Genomic DNA, 19,262 nt, shown 5'->3' on the forward strand with positions numbered 1-19,262 from the left:
TTCTTGGGTTGCAAAGAAGGTCCTGAAGATACTTATTTTCATTTAGGCTTAATGCTGCCTTTCTTGTTGATCTATGGCAGAGTAGCAAGGTGCTTTCCAGATGTTTTGGACAACTCCCATTTTGGACAACTTCCATTCCAGCATCAGGAATGATGAGAACTGCAGTCCAAAGCTTCCAGAGGATACCAGGATAGGGAAGATTTCACCTGCTCCTGAGTAGGCCAAGACCTGTTTTTCGGAGGGTCCTCCTCCACTACAGGTTGCGAGGTACCACGCAGAGCCTGAGGCAGCTTCCTGGGCCAGCATGAGCCACTGCCTATTCCTCTGAGAGGCGTTGCCAAATTGACCTGCTTTCATTGACAGGAGCAGTATTCAGGCACAGATGTGTTGCAGCCTGCAGTGTATTGCTAATCAGCCCACTGGTCTTTGTTGGAGAATGTTATAGTCCCCATTTGGGAGATTCTGCCCTCTGTGTGATTATAAATTGGCCGATTTTTAATCACACAAAATGCTTCATGCCCTTCAGTGCCAACAGAGCATTCTGCCAGGTTGCAGGAGTTTTGGCCTCCAGCGCAAGTGTGGGGAAGGAGACACCAGTGAGTGGCAAGAGCAGTGGAGGAAGGTTCAGGTTAGGACTAGGGTTGGCAAGGTGGGCTTGCAGCCGCTCTTTAATACACTCTGCCCTGCCTCCGCTACCTGGGTATGTATAAGCCTTTAGGAGACATATGAGAACATTGGAGCTTAACCGTAACATGTAATAGACATGATTAATAACTTGTGTATTCTGCAGTGAGTTCCATCTTCTCTGCTTGTTATATTTGCCTTTGGGACCAGGGATTCCATTAACAGTAACATTTTGTTAAAATTGTGCTGGTCCATCTGTTTTAGTTCCGGTAAGACTTTTGGCTCTTCCTAATTGTTTATAATTAATCCTTTTAGTCACAAATGAGTCCTTTCACCAGTTTTCACAACAGAGACCTATTTTCAAATTCCTTTCTTATATAATTAAGAACCAGTGTGGTAGCATCATTAGAGCATAGGACTGGGACTCAGGAGATGTGGGTGATTTGATACCAGACACAGTCTCTTGGTCTAACCTACCTTGCAGGGTGGTTGATGGGAGGATAAAATTGAGAGGAGGAGGAAGATTATGTAAGCCACCTTGAGTTTCTTGGAAGGAAAAATGTGTTGTAAATTCAATAAGTAAAATAAACAAAATTGAATATGCCTATCTAATTTGCAGAAGTTCCTTGTGGAAATAACTTTTTCAAGAAACTTCTTTCTCTTCCTTTGGAAATGTGTCTACAGGGTGGGATAGTGAAGCACTGAACGTCTCTCCCCCATACCAAGCACATAACATTGGGTGGGTTTGCCCATCATGATAAACCATTTTGGTAAATCACCATGTTGGGTTGGCATGAAGTGCCAAGTAGCCATAAGGAGCCCAAAAGATGGATGGTTGCCTCTTTCCCTTTCAAGCTTCATTGTGGTGTCCTTGGGGACAGCCAAGAGATGCGTGAGCTCCTTTCTTTGGCAGCCCCAGTCAGAAGCTCGAGTTCAACTCCCCATGGCTGTCAAGGAATCCCCACTGTACAAACAGGGTTATGCTCTGAAGCTTAGCAGAGAGGATGAGGGAGGTGATCAGGCACCCTTGCCTCCTCTATTGCCCAGCTTTGGATTATACAATAAGTGCTTATGATAGCGAGAAATTCCAGAACAGAGCATTGTGTTTCACTGTGGTTGCCAGCTATGACTGAGTGAAGCAACCAATGTTTTCCGTTGTCATGTGAATCCAAGCCACACAGAAATCACATAAAGCTGATATGCATGATCTTGTCATGCAGTTAACAATAGATTTTTGGAAGCTTCCCAGTATTAGATATGTAAGAAAAATGCTGTGCTGTTTATTTCCATGCCCCTAATAGCGCTACCCACAAAATTGTTAAAAAGGAATAGTCATACCCGCTGTTATTCCCTGTGTAGAGGCTGCTTGAAATTGTGCTTCATGGAAGCTGATCTATGCGGTTAGCAGCTCCATGTACATCATGTGATTTGATGGACAGTGTGCCCCAGAATATAATAAGAACCATATTGGAGCAAACCTAGGATCCGCCAAGCCAAGCATTCTGTTCATTCATCAGGCAAGAAGCTGCTTACGGGACTCTCTCAAGCAACGCATGAGTGCAGGAGCACCCTTCCTCCCATGTTTCTCAGCAATTGGTGTACAAAGATACTTTGCCTCGTATACAGGAGGTAGATGTAGCCCTCAGGGCTAGTATTCCTTAATAGCGTTTTCCTCCATGAATTTGCCCAATTCCCTTTTAAAGCCCTCCATCACTACATCTTGGGGAAGTGAATAACACACTTTAAATATATGATCTGTGAAGAAGCACTTCATTTTATCTGTCCTGAAACTCCCATCAACCACCTTCATGGGATGACCCTGGTTGTAGTATTATGAGAAAGAGAAATGCCTCTGTACACGTCTATCAAGTTTCTTGTAACTGTTCCTCATAGGGGAGTTGCTGTAATCCCATGATCATTTTAATTGCCCATTTCTGATCTTTTATAATAACCTTTTTAAGGTGCCATGACCAGAACTGAACATGGTATTCTAAATATAATGGTGGCTGTACCATAGATTTTATATCAGCAGTATGTTATTGGCCATTTCCCTTCCCTTCCCTTCGCACAGTAGCCAGATACTTGAGTTGTCTGCCAAGATTTCTTTCTTGGTCAGCCATTGCTAATTCAGATCCCATCAGCTTAGAGTAATATAGCAGCCCTCCTGGCGTGCCATATCATAACAGAAAATGTCTGAGTTGGTTCTTAAATACTGTGTGTGTAGTTTCTTGCCAAACTTGCCCATTCTCAATAAGCATTATTTAGTAACATTGTAGGGTTTTTATCCTCTGTATGGTTTTCCTTTCATTATATACCTTAGACTGACCTCTATGGTATGGTTTATTTCCATGCTGCAGCCTTATATTCCACATCATCATTTACTACACATATCATGCAAATCACTCTACTGGTTACCCTACAAAAATAAACATTTTGTCATAACAAAGGACATAAGATTCATCTGAAACTTTGAATGGGTCAGTTTTCCTGATTATTTTCCAGGAGTCACAGAAAATTTCCAAACCACTATGAAGTGACCCTTTGAATGTTCAGCCGTAGTTCAGATAGATAGATAGATAGATAGATATAGTTTGTTTGTTTGTTTGTTTGCAATTGGAAAGTCATGGATTATGCTGTACCAGGTTCCAGCTTTCTGAATGGCCCAGGAGTTCCCTAGCTATGCTTGTGGAGTTCCAATTTTTCAAGGATAGACACATTCATATCTCTCTTTGTACTTTTCTAGTAATCATGGTATCTTGTCCAACATATGTACCACATATGATACAGGAGTGGCTTATTCATTTTCAGATATACTTTGAGTCTTTTCTATTGGGAAATGTAGAAGTGTTCAGTTTCTAGAGTTTTTAAAGAAACTGGGTTGACTCAGACTTCATGTCTACTACACTTCAATTCTCTGGTACACTGAGAACTTGCTTAACAATTTTGATAGGTTTGTGAGTGATCAGTTGATCAGATTTAGTCAGGGTGTAGTAATAGTAACATAATAGTATTAATCGTGTTCGTATTATGTAAGCCCACAAGTTAGTTTTGTGTTTATCTTTCCCCAAATTAGAATTTGCAGAGATTCATCTTCTGCTTGATTTATCCTGAAATGCTCTCCTCTATTATGAAGTAAATTTCATGCTCCAGGTTTTTATACGGTAGCCGCTTATGCATTGCTATAAAGAGGAAAGGTGTAACAAAAAAGAGGCACAGATTTGCACTAATTCAGATATATGGATGCAAATTTAGGAATAAAATGCTGTAATTTTAATAGAAATATAATATGCCTCACCAGTGTGGGAAACTGGCCAGGTGACCTGTGTGCTTGTTGTTGTTGTCTGTGGTGCAGGCGTTAACTGTTGATGGGCCATGGCAAAACTGTTGTTTCTCCTCCTTACAGTTCTTTGACTTTAAACCAAGTTTGGACTGAGCAGCCTTTCAAATAGAGGGCACCTCCTAACAGATGACTGTCCACAGACATGCCTTCAAAATAGGACACATGCTCATCTAATGTTTGACTCTGCATTATAAAAAATGCCCCCTTTTCAGACTAATAACGCAACATGTGCACCAAATTTCAGGTTTCAGAATGGCTTGGATGTACAGTAACCACTTTGTGTTCAGACTTTTGAATCTGAACCTTGGACCATGCACAGTATGTGCTTAATTCAGTGTGTCCTGGAGATTCCTTAATCCTTTGGAGGCACATGTTGCATTCCCTGTGTTTGCTTGGGGTGGACAGATGCTTCACTGTGATTTTTTTTGTAACTGAGGTATATCAGACTATATCATTAGTAGTATTAGTATTAATATTAATATTATTAATAATAATATAAATAATAACCACACGTGAAACATGGCTTACATGACTCCATTTCATTTTCACAATCACCACCTGTGAGGAGCCCTGCAGGACTGAATTGTATGACATAGAAAACATGGAAAACATGTGGCAAATAATAATTTTGAAATTTTTGATGCCACCCCTTAGATTTTACAACATGGATTATGAAATATGTACATTGATTAAGTCCTTTGAAATAAAATACGAGCAATATGCTTTCAACAACTTGTCTATACCTAGCTGAGCATCTTTTAAGGTCGTTTCATGAATCTGCTGGAATCCATGCTTGTCTAGAAAGCTTCAGCAACATACTGTCCTGGTGCCCAACCCCATCCCCCTTCAGTGACCCCAACCTAGGCCTGAAGCTCCCTAAATTTTTATTTGGTGCTGCCTTTTTCCCTTCAAATTCCTTTTGAACCCATGGGTTTCTGTTTTCACTACTTGTTGTTTATCACATGCTTTGTAATACTTTGTAGGTTTTCAGGGACCTTCCACTTCTTTTTCTATTACTATTATCATTAATAGCCATTAAATCTCTGCAAGGCAGGATGTACACTGACAGTATTGTATGAATGATAATAAATACACAATAAATCAGACTTTTTGGTGGTATGATTGGATAACTCATTTTTTATTACTATAAAATTTGTAATCACATTAGACACAGTCCAGCAGCTGGACTGTGGGCTTAATTAGCAATAGCAACAGTGATGCTGGGACTACTTGGAACCCACATCTGCCATAATAACAAATGCCATATACTTTTGTTTTGAATAAGTTAACAAAGCTAATTTAAAATGTTATCCTCTTAAATTTAAAATGATGGGCTGCTTCATTCCATTGCTAGGCTAACAGCTATCAACCAGCTTAAAGAAAAATAACAAACAGAAGTTCTTTTCTGATTTTCAGATCTGTTGTGTTATAATACGGATGTATAGGAAATGTGAAGGATTATGATGATGATTATATCACTATTAGCCCGTGTGTGTGTGTCCTGTGTTCACAGCCTACTTGTTTTGTGGTTTGAATACTTCTTGTCAAGTTGAAATGAGGTCAAATTACAGCTAAACCAATTTTTTACTTTAAAAGTTTTTCATCTCTTTTTAATAGGCTTCCATTATGTGTTTTTACAGCAAATTTAGTAGTGGAGGAGCGAACAAGACAGATGAAAATGAAAATGCACCGTTATAATCAGACAACAGGGTCTGGTTCTAGTCAAGAACTTGAACGTGAGCAATATACCAAGGTAAAGATAGTATTAAAATCTGATACTTTATTCAGAAAGGTCAAGGATATACATGGATGTTGAAAGTATGAAATAACAGCAGGCTATCTAGGACGAAACTGTAATTGAAAGTCGCTATAAAGACTGATTTCCCGTGGTCACCAGAATTTCATCCCTACAATTTTTCATAAGAAGCTTCTGAAATAAATAATCTTGCTACAGGCATCTGATTTCTATGTCTCGGCAGAAAATTCATGGAGATTATATATTTATAAATTTATAGGCTGCTGAATAAGCTGGCAGGACCCACTAAGAGGTATATAGTAATATAATACAAGTCAACATATTACAATTCCTAGTATTTTTAAAGAAATCCAACTGCTGGTAGTGCAAGAGCTGTTAAAATAACCAGTTGTTAAAATCGGATTTCAAGATGCCTGGAAAAAACTACTGTCTCCACCTGACAGCAAAATGAAAGTAGCAACATTGCTTGGTGGAACTCACTAGACTCCAAAAGGAATACAAATGACAAAGGGGGGGGGCAAAAGAAGGATAATAAAAATTACATCCTCTTTTTAAACATATTGGAAAGAAAGATGATAAACTAAAGCAACATAAGCTGACTGTAATCAAAATATTTTTTTTATTCTGCATGTAGGAAACAATATTATTTTCTCCCATCCACCTCCACATTATGCAGAATATTATGCTTTCGTCTTCCTTTTAGGTTAATTATAACTAAAATAACTCACAGTGCCTCTCTATAAACAAACAGTTTGCAAAACTTTTCCTGTATTGTACTAGCTCAGGATGGGGATTGTACAACTGAACTTTGTTTATGAAAATCTCAGGCCTAAACTGCATGTTCTTCATATGACACACAGCAGAGTTGCATGTCATTAGATTATTTACCTTAGTGTAAGTGTTCACAACTCCAGTTCAGAGCAAAACCATGGCACTCTGGAATTAAAACTGTGGAGGGATAGTGGGGTCCAGCAGCAGGAGGAGGCAGGCCCCTTGCATTGGGTACAAACATTTTTTTTTTCTCTTTTTAAGCACCCTACACACAGAGAAGGTATGGAATTTCAGTATGAAAATGGAAGTGGGAATCATGAATGCTTCCAGCTGGCATTCCATGATTCCACTCTGAATTAGGGATAGATGCAGGTCCATTGAGCTGAACAATCATATCTCTGCTATATGTGATCTGAAAAACTTGTAGTCTGGCCCTAACCTTCATATTCTGAGAATGCTAACACATCAGCCAAAAGGTTAGGACAGACAAAGCCTTCCCCCTGACATTTCCCCCCCATAATGTAGGAAGCTCTCTGTATGAGGGAGCATTGAGACATGCACCTACTTATTTAAGGTCTGAAGTGGCACAGTCCAGGAACAGTTTTACCATGTGTTGAGCTGTTTGCCCTCTAAGCTCCCACTTAAAAGTAGATAGATTGATCGGCTGACTGGCTGGCTGGCTGACTGACTGATTTCCTATAGCTCCCAATAACTGAGGTTCTATGAGTGGTTAACAAACCAGATGGCCAATTCCCTTGGAATTACAGGCACATCCTGCCAACCATTAGATGGATGACTGTTCATCATGTCACTTGGTGTAGAGAACAGTGATAGGAATTTATCTTGGGTTACCATCACAAGCCATCAACCTATATAACCATTAAAGGACCATTGTTGGGATACGGGACTGTTAAAGGGCCTTTGCTGATGTTTTGGAGAAAAATCTGCTGATAGAGGGGCCTGGGGTATGAGTGGTTAGAGAGCCCTTTGGGATATTTAAAACAGAAAAATAGCAAAAAATATTTGATGAGCTTGTTTAAAACACGTGTCAAGATGATTTTTAAATATGTTGACTGTTGTAAAACTCCTGGTCTCTGAGCAGCACTTTCCATGCAGAGCTAATAACTGAAGGTGTAGCAATCTGCAAATATTTAAAAATTCAGTGTCACAATAGAACAGGGTAAGTGCTTGGCAGATAGTTAGGGACTGGAGGAGAGAGCTCCTTCTCCTTCCCTCAAACGCTGTTCTTTTCTTTACTTGCATTCATACTACCCAACAGTTTCATAAGCAGTAGATGGTGTTTTGGAACAATTCAAGGCTCCATACTTTTCTCTCTCACTCCTCAGATTCACACCTACGCCTCTACTGCCACCCCCTTGTATTTCAGTGCTTTCAGTTGCTCTGGCCACCAGGACCCTTGTCTCTTCTTCATTGCTTTGGGGGGAAAAGTCTACAAAATGCCACTGGATATCTAAAAATCTAGACATCCAGGCACCACCTCCTTGAAGAATGCCCTGGCAGAGATACAAAGAAAGGAAGTGATAAATAGTCTCTCCTAACTCTGGGGTTATTTATTATGTTCCTGCACAGCTAAATAGCCAAGCTTGCTTTCCCCACCCTATCTTCATCAGCCTCTGCAGCAATGTTAGTTCTACTCAGAGTAGGTTGTATCCAGTGTTACTCCTACTCAGAATAGGTTGTTTCCAATGTTAGTCCTGCTTAGAATAGCTCAGTTGTAATGTAAATGTTTACAACTGTTGTAAACCGTCCCAAGACCTCTATGATGGGACAGGATAGAAAAGTTTTAAATAAATAAAATGAATGAAGTTTATGTAAGGCTAAGATTAAATGTGGGTCATGCCCCTCACAGTCTCGCTGAGGCATGTTGTCTCCTATCAGTGGAAACCATGAAAATTACTGTCAACAGTGAAAAAACAGCTTTTGCCCTGATATGAAGGAAAGCAGAAACTTGTTACTGTTCTTTGTTTGAAGGGATGCAAGCTATCCAAATATGTGGGAAAATATGGGTGGATTAGGGAACCGTTATTAAAAAGGCCCACTGTTCGTGCCATTCATAGCTTCATGAATGGGGGGCAATATACTGTAGCTCATACTACAGGTTTAGTGCTGACTCCAGGATTTGGAGAGCACTTGGGTAAAAAGCCCGCCATGCTCCCCTCCCTACGGAGTCAACCTCCATTGTCATCAGCTGCTTTTGCTCCTTATTTTCATCTTTGCTGCCACCTGCTTGTTGACAGCAGAAGGCTGGTGAGCAAGCTGGAAAGCGTGTCACCAGTCAGGTGAATAAGCAGGTTGCATTGATGAAGAGGAGGAGCAAGTCTAGAAGGCTCTTGCCAATGGCCCCCACTGGGGCATGGACCCATGGCAGTTGCTCAGCCATGCCTACCCTTGACACCAACCCTGTATAGAGGCATTGTCATTTGAAGGACAGTGCAAATAAACATTTATGGTGTCTTCAGGCAGATTGAATTAGCCTGGTGTTTCTGTAGAGAACAGGAGAGGTACACCACTAATGCACATTTATATCAAGTTTTCTTTGAAAGATGGAACCTTAAAAATGCATTCCCAAGAAGAATGGAAGCGTTAGGATTTCTTCGCTTCTAACAACAGTTGTACTGAACAGGTCTATTTTGGGAATTGTCAAGGCTGACAATTTGGTGGTCTGTTAAAAGGGTTTTTTTTTTAGTTTTTAAAAACATTTTAGATGTTTACATTTTTCTTGTTCTAGAAATGAAGAGTTCTATAAATGAATATCAGAATTTGTATAACGTGATGCTATTTTACCCACAATCTTTTAAAATAGTAGGCTTTTCCCAACATTGAAATGTCTTTAAATTGAAAACTAATGTGGGAATCAAACTGGCTAAATAACAACTTGAGGGCCAACAAAATAAAGGTTTATCATTGATTTAATAAGATTTTGGAATGCTATAGTGATTCTTAAGGAATATATTTTGGAACCATACTCCTTTTACACCTTCAGTGAAGCATAGCCTCCATTATACACAATCCTTTTATCTGCATACTTGCACCAATACACAGAGTTTTTAGGTATACAACTAGATTTAGAATTGGCTATGTATAACCATTTCAATAAAAAGGTCAGCTTCAGGTATCATTTTCAGTGTCCTGTTTCTGCGTATGAGAGATGCCACAGTGAGTGAAGCTTAACTCTGCTGGCAAGTACTCTGTTTTGTTTTCACCTGCATCATTTCTGGGATCTGCATTAATCAGTTATGTGTTTTACAAGTCCATTTTACATCTTATAAGTGATCCTAATCAGGCAGTATTAACCAACTTTTCAAAACTGCTTTGCTAGTTCGGTCACAATGGGGTGCCAAATCCAGCCCTCCTGGGACCCCAATCCAGCCCTGCAGAGTTCTCCAGGTGGCCATGACCTCTTCTCCACCTGCTTCGCCTTTCCCCCAGCCATTCAGCACTTGGTGGTTTCCTGTCTTTTCCCCTCATTCTGAAAGTTTGGATGCCTCCCCTGAAGCCTACTTACTAATAGCAGCAACTTTAGGCTACAGTATCCTGCATCCTAAAACTATTATTATTATTATTGGCATTTTGGCCCTGCCACTTTTGTCTGACGGCAGCACAGTCCCAAGGAGCTTCTTCACAATGGAGTTCGTCCCTCAGGTTCAAAAAGTTTCTCCACTCCTCTAGATAGTTGCATTTTGTGTGGATTACTTAGCAATATGGTGAGATAAAGCATTGCAAAGTTGATGTTGCAACTAAGTACATTCAGTTGTATGCAATGGTAGTTATATGTATGTATTTATTTATTTATAATGCTTGAATACAGCTTGATATATCATTCACTGGTTTAAACTAAAATACACCCATAATATAGATCGAAACAATACAGAACATTTTTAAACATTATAGTATAAGAGTCACAGACCAGAGCCATTTAAACAGATACTTTTCCAGAATTTCTGTTTCTTGGATTACTCATGGAAGACTTTTCAGATATTGGTTTCTGCTAATGTGAAAATATGCTTTTGTGATATTAACCAGTGGCATTCTATTGGTTGCTTTTTTGAAGATCTCATGGGTTGACTGGGAGGATGCAGAGGATGGTCGCTTGCTGATTATCCTGGTCCCAAGTTATTCAAGGCTTTGTGTGTCAGCCACAGAACCATGAACATGTCCAGATAGCTAACAGAACACTGCAGTTTTTTTCAGTGCAAGTGTAATATATGTATAACTAGGTGCTCCACTGAGCATTGTAGTTGCAGTTTTCAAGTTTGCATTTTACTGCTGCTTCAAAACTGGTTCAAGGCCTGTCCTACATGGAGCACAATACAGCAGTCTACTCATAAGGTGATCAGCGCATGGCTCACAGTGGCTAGGTTACCCCTGCCCAAGAATGCTGGAAATTGACATTCAGGGCCACTGAGATGATATGAGCCTTCAGTACAAGCATGCAGGCAGGAGTGCCCCCAAACTATGTGCCTGATCCTTCAGAACTAGTGCAACCAAAATTTCCAGAGCTTGAACACACCCAGCTATAGGGTACTTGTCTCATCAGCTTTCATCTTCATCTTCATAGACCGTGTTATCAACACGGAGGATGTTAAACAACACTGGGAACCAAATAGTGCCCTAGGAATATGATGCAAAGAAGTCCAGGATAAGCAACCCTACTTTGAAAAGTGGCAAAATTGGCAGAGGGGAAACAAATCAGAAACGGAGAACAAGCTGCAGTTTGTTTGTTCAGATGTGCTACGATGCAAGGTTAAAAAGCCACCAGGCAAAGCATGGTCAATATAAGCCTCGATTTGGCACTTTGTACGAGCACAACCAATATGCACAGTCAGAACAAGTTTTAGGAAAAGGCAATTAACTAAAATGCTTTAAATTTTTGTTTTGCTTCATGTGTATTCCCTTCAGTAATACAATTAAATTAACTATGCAACTCCTTGTAGAAATAGAAACAGAACAAGTCAGAAGGGGCCTCCCAGGCCAACTAGTTTGACCCCTGGCTCCTGCAGGCTCTGCTCATGAAATACCTACCATGTGCATGTCCAGCCTGTCCTTGGACACCCTCACCAGTGGGGCTTCCACCATTCCCCATGGAAGCCTATTCCATAATTTGGGGTCCTAACTTCCTGGCATCCAAATTGAACCTTGGTTCCCTGAGCTTTGCTGCATTGGAATGCATTCTGCCCTCCCCAGCAGGGGGAAAGAGGCCTCTACCCACCTTCTTGTGGCACCCCCTCATGTAACTATATGTCACCAACAGATCCCCTCAGCTGGAAAGACCCAGCTCCCTCAGTCTCGCTCCATACGGCCTTCCCTGCAATCCGGCCACCATCCTTGTGGCCCTATACTGCACTGATTCCAACCTGGCTATATCCTTCCTGTAATATGGAGCCCAGAACTAAACACAATAATCCAGTTGTGGGAGTACCAGAGTTGTATAGAGTGGCAGTAATGCCTCTCTCGATCTAGAAGCCATGCTTCTGGCTATGCAACCAAGGGCCGTGTTCACCCTCTTGACTGTCACATCACACTCCTGACTCATGTTTAGCCTGCAGTCAATTAGTACCCCAAGATCCCTTTCACAAGTGCTGTTCTCCAGCCACATGTCTTCTAACCTGCACTTATGATACCCATTCCCTTATCCTCATTTAACGCTATCCTGTTATCCCCCACCAACTTCCTTCTGGATCTGAAATACCTGCTTCTCAGCTGTGGCCATCACCCCCCATTTTAGTATCATCTGTGAATTTGATCAGCAAACTGGTCACGCGCTCTTTCAATTGCTGAAAAGATTGAACAAGATTGGTCCTAGGACAGAGTCCTGGGGGACCCCACTTGTCACTGGCCACCATCCTGATGATTCCCCATTAATAGTAACACTCAGCTTTCAGTTTGTCAGCCATGCCCTAATTCATCAGATAGTGCATCAGTCTATCCCAAAGTTCCTCAACTTCTCAACCAGGATATCATGGGGCACTTTGTCAAAGGCCTTGCTGAAATCTAGGTAAACCATATCCACCGTGTCCCCTCCATTTAGCCACCTTGAAACTGTGTCTTAGAATTCCATAAAGGTTCATCTGACAGGACCTGTTTTTGTGGAAGCCATGTTGTGTGGCTTCCAGCCTCCCTTCCCTATCTAGCATTGCTAGATCTCTCTCTATTATGAGCCTTTCCATTGTTTTTCCTACAATGGACGTAAGGCTAACAGGTCTGTAATTCCCCATGTCCCTTCTACTACCCTTTTTGAAAATTGGGACCACTGATGCTGCCCTCCAGTCCTCTGGAACTTTACCCGTTCTCCACAAGGCCTCAAAAATGGAGGCCAGCAGGTGTGAGAGAACCCCTGCCAACTCCCGAAGTACCCTCGGGTGTAAAGGGTATGTTGAGGAGGACTTCTAATACGTATCAGAGACATATCAGAATAGACCTGAATGAATAAAAAAGTATCACTAACTTCCTGCTGAAAAACATCATTTTAAAGAAATCGGCACAAACCTGGGGCTTAAATCATGCATTTCTCATACTGGACATCATGATAAATGTAAGAATAACCCCCATAGCTCTCTAACCCAACAGACAATTGGGTGCTCTGTGGCTTGCTGTGACTCGCTTTTCCCTTCCTCCCACTGGCTCCCAGCATGTATCCCACACACATTTGTAGCAGAACTCATTTCTTGGTCCCTCTGCTAGCGTATTTGCTGCAATTAATCCAGTGTGCTTGCTGGCCCCTGAGGGACCTCTTCCCAAGCCTCATGCATCAATTTGCTAAATGGAATTAATTTTCTGAGCTCTTACAAACACAGAAACACAAGGGTGCTAGACTGCCTGCCCATGAGTTAGCCAGGCATACTGATATCCTCCTCTTGTCAATGTTCTTGCCAATTTATCCTCTTTTTGTCACTCTTACTAGAAAGCACCCTTTCTAAAAAGATTATTTCACCTACTCCTGAAGTAAGTAAATTTGCTGCTGCCAAGACTAAAAGCAACCATGATTCATTAAAAAGTTAAGCACATACTTAGGGCACTCTCCAATGTTCTTTCCACCTGATTTGTAGGAACATGGCATAAAGGGATAAAGGATGACAGTAGGGTTTTTCCCTAGGTACTAACAAGACAGGGTGGTGTTTTGTTGGGCTTGTCTGGTGGCTTTTTAGCTATTCCTGACAACTCATGTTGACATCGCTGTGGTGGGTTTGGATGTCAGACCAAAAACAAGGCATGGATTTCCAGGGTGGCTTGTTCAGGAAAAATAAGCCACCCCACAGAAACTATGCTGTGTTCAGTTGCAGCTCTCAAACATCATCTTTACTGTATGTGGCTCTTCTGTTGAGCAAGTCTGGCCACCCCTGACATACACAATAGAACCATCAATACAGTTGATCAGAAAATCAGATAAAGCACTTGCCTGTATCCCAGAAGCCTGCACAAATAAATAAATCTAACAGCAACAGGTTGGTGACAACCAAATCTGTATTGGAGGGAAACCCCATAGTTTAGTTGCTGCCACCAAAAAGCCCCTGCTGTGTATGGTGGTCCTATCAACCACATGCCCCAAAAGCACCACAAGCAAAGTCTCCTAAGATGCTCTTAAAATTTCAGAGAGGTCACTAGTGGATAAGGCAGTCCTTCAAGTATGTGGGTCGTACATTTAGGGCTTTGTACACTAGTACTGACACCTTGAATTGGACCTCCAAGTTCACTGTAAGTGAAGATTTAAGAAAGACAATCTACTTAGATTTCACTGTTCCCATCAACACAAAGCAGCAGCAGCTTCTAAACCATGTAAAACAGAAACCTTGCACAGAGAGCTTTGCAATAGTCTGGTCAAGACATTACCAGAATATGACCTAGTGCTGTCATTTTATCCAGGCCCAGAAATGGCTGCAAATGAGCACATAAGTGAGCAATAAGCACACATTTCCACTGAGACCACCTGGATCACTAGTGACGGTAACTGAGGAGTTCCCTCAGACTGCATACCTGTTCTGACAGGCAAAGTGGTACCTTGTGCAGAGCAGGCTGCCTGCCTAGTTCGCAGATTTGAGAATCACCTTCAAGAGTCTCTGTTTTACCAGGATTTAACTTCACTTTATTGGCCTTCATAGAGCACACATCTGCCTCTAGTCATTGGCCCAATCACAGCAATTCCTATTTCTGATGGAATGGAGAAATAGAGGCACTGCATATTGGTGACACCACACTCCGTGGAAGACTTTTCAGATGTTGGGTTCTGCTAATGTGCAACTATGATTTTGTGATATTACCCAGTGGCATTCTATTGGTTGCTTTTCTGAAGATCTCGTGGGTTGACTGGGTGGATGCAAGGGAAGGAAGCTTGTTGGTTATCCTGGTCCCAAGTTATTCAAGGCTTTGTATGTCAGCCGCAGATCCTGCATGGTTTGTCTTATGTTTATTTGGCTAAGCCTGAATTATTTAGATAAAGATAATACACAGATAAAGATAAGTTTATGAAGATGAAAGGGGTCAGTCCAAATACTCATCTTGCCCTGCATTCTGTTCCATAGTGGCCAGTCAGTTGCCCTGGCTGGGCCACGAGGAAAGGCACAAATGCAACACCCTTTGCTGGACTTGTTTCCCAGCAACTGGTACACAGAGGCACAGCACAGCGTCTCTGATACAGGAGATCACAGGTCACCATCTAGAATAGTAAAGAAAGAGTGCTTAGTCTGATGGTAAGTTCCAACAGAGATAGCTACTGGTTTAGAAAGCTGTTGTTGTTTTACCTGGGACTCTCACACAGGGAAACAATCTGCCTGCTAGCTTTAGTAACAACTTAAGCATAGTAGCATATAGAAGGAAATACAGAATAGAGAAGCATTAACTCTCTGATTTGTCTTTCAAATAAACAGAGGCATCATATGCTCTTTAAATGGAATCACAGAGATCGTAGCTGAGTCTGTCCAGGTAGAAATATTTCCCATCCAGCAGTTCTTGGATAGAAGCTATAACAGCTGAATAATAGCATACAGATACAAACTGTGGTATGAGAAATCACAAATGCTCCTTTTACTAATGTGCTTAGGCAACGTCCATGTATGAATATGAGATTGGTGGATTCACAAATCTAAGTGATGCAGTTGATATTTAATACATCTTCCCTAATTTCTAGTAGAAATTTCTAGTAGTAGAGCATAGTGGCAGGCATATGGCATTTGAGATTATTTCTACCATCACGCCTATTGATTTTATTTATTTTATTCACAAGATGGATATACTGCTCTCTATTCCATTATGGAGATTTCTTTTAGTAAGAAATAAGATGAATTATTTTCCACCCCGCCGCCTACTGTTTACTTCTTGTTCTACAAACTTTTGCACAAACAGTCTGGTGCTCTTGAAACCCTGGCGGTGTTTCACAAATGCCAGCATGGGCTACTTGACAGGTAGCGCACTTCATTTGACTGTGGTTGATTCCCAAATTGGCATGTTGGATGATTGAATTAGTCAGTTTTTTAAATAAATAAATATTTATTTATTTAGTCTTCAGGTTAATTTCAGGTGATTATGAAATCACGTGGAATGATATGAATTCTTCCACTTTAAGCTGAGCCACGCAATCTGCTCCCCACCCCAAAAATGCTAGTGCCAAACTAAAAGTGGGATTGGGTCTCCCTCACAGAAGTAGAGATGGCCCAACTAGAGCCAGGATTTGTTCTCTTTTCACTGGTGTTGCATTACGCATACAAAGCCAGCAGTGTTAAATCTGCTAAGTTTTTTGGCTAGTAGCAATGAGCATTCAGAGCAGCTGAGTTCCTGTGGACCATGGGTGTTAGGCATCATAAGACGTACAAGCATCTATAGGGCCCAAGTATACATTATGTTGACCACACAGTGCTTAAAAACATAAGACAAGCCATGCTGGATCAGACCAAAGGTCCATCTAATGAAACTTTCTGATCACATGGGGCCAACTAGCTGCAGATGAGAACTCACATGTAAGATGATGCCAACAGTTATCCCCCCTGCTTTTTAACCCCCTCATCACAGGAGAGAGCTTCAGGGAATAAAACTGGAGAATATTTAACCCTATGCTGCTGAACACAGTGGTCATTAAAATTAAAAAAACTTAAAAAAAGACTTGCTTCAGCTACAACTTAGGTATTTAGCATAATGTGTAGTTTGACTCTTTCAAAAAAGGCAAAAATAATTTTAATAATCACTTAACACACTCAATTGTATTTCTTCAATTAATGTCACCTTTGAAAGTTATCAGTATGATGAAATATTTTTGTTTTCAAACTTAAATAAAGAATACCAGGATAATGCTAGTAAGAATGGGCATATATTGTCCAATGATTTGATTCACTGACTGACTGACTGACTGATTGATTAAACGCTTTTCTACCCCATCCTTTCATCAGAGTCTCAGGATAGCTTGGCCCATTGCTATCCGCCTTGCTATTTTTTTAAGCCATAGTGACTTCATAGGGTCCTTTGTGAGAAGAGAACTGCTTGGAATTTAAATAATTTCCAAATAATGCTTTTATTTATTTTCTCCTTTCTAAGTTATTGTTATGTTTGGCCTCTCAATATTTCCTAAACAAGTCAAGATTCATTAAACTATCTATTCCTATTTCAGTTTCTACCCAAGAGAATACATAAAAATACATATTAAGAATAAGAATAATTGTTGACATTCTGCAGTTATCAGTCTCACAGCTGTTGTTTGTAAGATTATGCAACTAACTGTTTGTCACTATGTCAAGGGAACTCACATTTTCTCTTTTAATCTTTAGTATAACATACAAAGAGATCAGTACAGAAGTTGTGATAACGTCTCTGCCAAATCATCAGATAGTGATGTCAGTGATGTGTCAGCTCTTTCCCGCACCAGCAGTGCCTCTCGCCTCAGCAGCACAAGCCTTATGTCAGAGCAATCAGAGCGCCCCAGGGGCAGAATCAGGTGAGTTTGCAATATAGCTTCAAAACAGTCCCGTCTTCTTGCTGGAACTTGAACAACCGCAGCCAGATATATTATACAGAGCAATGATAATTTTTAGCTGAACCCCCTGAAAAAAGGGGCAAAAACAAGATTTGGAATTATAGTTTGTGTGGGGTGGGGAGTAATAAACCAGCAAAATTTAATCTGAGCAGCAGTAAATTTTGGGTCAGTTGTAGAGATACAAACATTCATAGAGTGGATGATTGAAAAAATTGTACCAATAAAGTCCTTTTAGCATAAGGAAGAAATTAAGTCATGACTGAGTAGTTACTCTGTAGAAATCTACAGTATGTAAAACCTTACGAAGTCAGACCTGGGAATCAAGGTTTCAGGAACACGACTAAAATCTAATTCTAAAAAAAAAAAGAAAAAGAAAAGATGGTTACGTTTGAAGCCCTTCTTAATTAACCATTTGGTAAGGCCTGCTGTTACTCCAGACTAGGTCAATAGTGATACAATTTAGATAACCATATGGAATATTTGTATTTGTATACATGCAGTACAAAAACGGCTTCAGGAGATGCTTCCCCCTTTTTCTGGCATATCTTTAGGGCCTTTGTCACATGGGGGCCACTGTCCTATGAGCAATTCCTATGTATGAGGCATTGTTGAAAGAGCCCAAGCATGCAAACACTTGCATGGATCTTTCACCTACAGTGAGTACCATGGGAAGGATTAGGATCTGTGCAGTTTGTCCCTTTCCCTGTGCACCTGAGTGTGGTTGGGTCGCCTGGGCATTACCTCATCCAGGCAGGAGCACTGGTGGAAAACAGACATCGCATATCTAGGTTCATGGTGACAGCGCTCACAGGCTGTCTTCACAGTGCACGCCAATGACTGCAAAGGCCAGGCTGGACAGGAGCAGTTCCCTTTGCAGGATATGGGGAGTATCCAGCCCTGCCCGCCTACGTACAGGCCCACAGCTGCTTCTCTTCTGTGTCCCCCAGCCCTGCCAATTCAGTGGGGCAGAGCATCCCGCTGAACACTCCCTGGCAGGAGCAGCAAGTACAGGTTCTTTGCTATGTACCACTTTTGCCCATGTCAGCTCCATCAGAATGTGATTTCGTTTTGGAAGCCCAATCAGTTCAGGGTAACTTTTTTTTTCCTCTCATGAAGTAGCTTTGATTTTTATTTTATTTTATTTTTTTTGGATGTTGCAAAAGTGCTTGTGAATATCATATAGACAGACAGACATTTGCATATCTGCACATGTGCATATTCTGCCCCATAGACAAAGCCCCTAGGGTGGTTAAAACTATACAAATGCAATATAACACATCATATAAAAGCCATGTATTTACCTTAAATTGAGATTGTGGCTTTCTATCACCTAGGTTTACCTGTTTAGTTTTCTTTTGTAAAATTTTTCTAGGTGGTAGCACACCATAGTTGCCAGATATGTTGTTGCATTCAAGAAAAGTAGATCAGCTTTTAATGTGATACTGATAAAGGCAGTCAATATGTCCTCTTCCATGCACCTGGGTCACTTAATCTAACTATCAGACTCAGTCAAATCAGCCAACCACTGAAAGATGTGATTGACATGGTGGTACCACCATGAAGCAGTGTTGATTTTGTATGCTGTGATAACTGGATACTTCAGTGTTTGATATGCAGCCACATTCTTCCCTATGCATGGCAACTCACCAGCAGATAATACCCAAGTTGTATATGTTTCCAAGAGATGGTGGAGCTGAATCCTCAACACAGCCCCTCCCTCCAAATAATATAATATCAGTTATCACCTTAAATGGTTTTCTGAATCAACATAATGTTAATTTTTTTGACAAAGGGTT

General features: G+C 40.9%; 1 protein-coding gene across 18 annotated transcripts in view; it reads left to right on the plus strand.

Moving 5' to 3' along the window:
• The window catches only part of RIMS1 (regulating synaptic membrane exocytosis 1), a 146,135-nt gene that overhangs the window by 72,695 nt on the left and 54,178 nt on the right, over positions 1-19,262 (plus strand). For 11 of the 18 annotated variants that reach the window (XM_044421653.1, XM_044421663.1, XM_044421660.1 and 8 more), the window contains 2 exons: positions 5,605-5,717; positions 17,261-17,427. The exons of the other annotated variants lie outside the window; for them this stretch is intronic. In XM_044421653.1, coding sequence (XP_044277588.1) covers positions 5,605-5,717; positions 17,261-17,427 — 280 coding nt within the window. The remainder of the gene's footprint in view (positions 1-5,604; positions 5,718-17,260; positions 17,428-19,262) is intronic. 18 annotated transcript variants of the gene reach the window in all.

Source organism: Varanus komodoensis, unplaced genomic scaffold, assembly GCF_004798865.1.
Source record: "Varanus komodoensis strain SLA01 unplaced genomic scaffold, ASM479886v1 scaffold12, whole genome shotgun sequence".
NCBI lineage: Eukaryota > Metazoa > Chordata > Lepidosauria > Squamata > Varanidae > Varanus > Varanus komodoensis.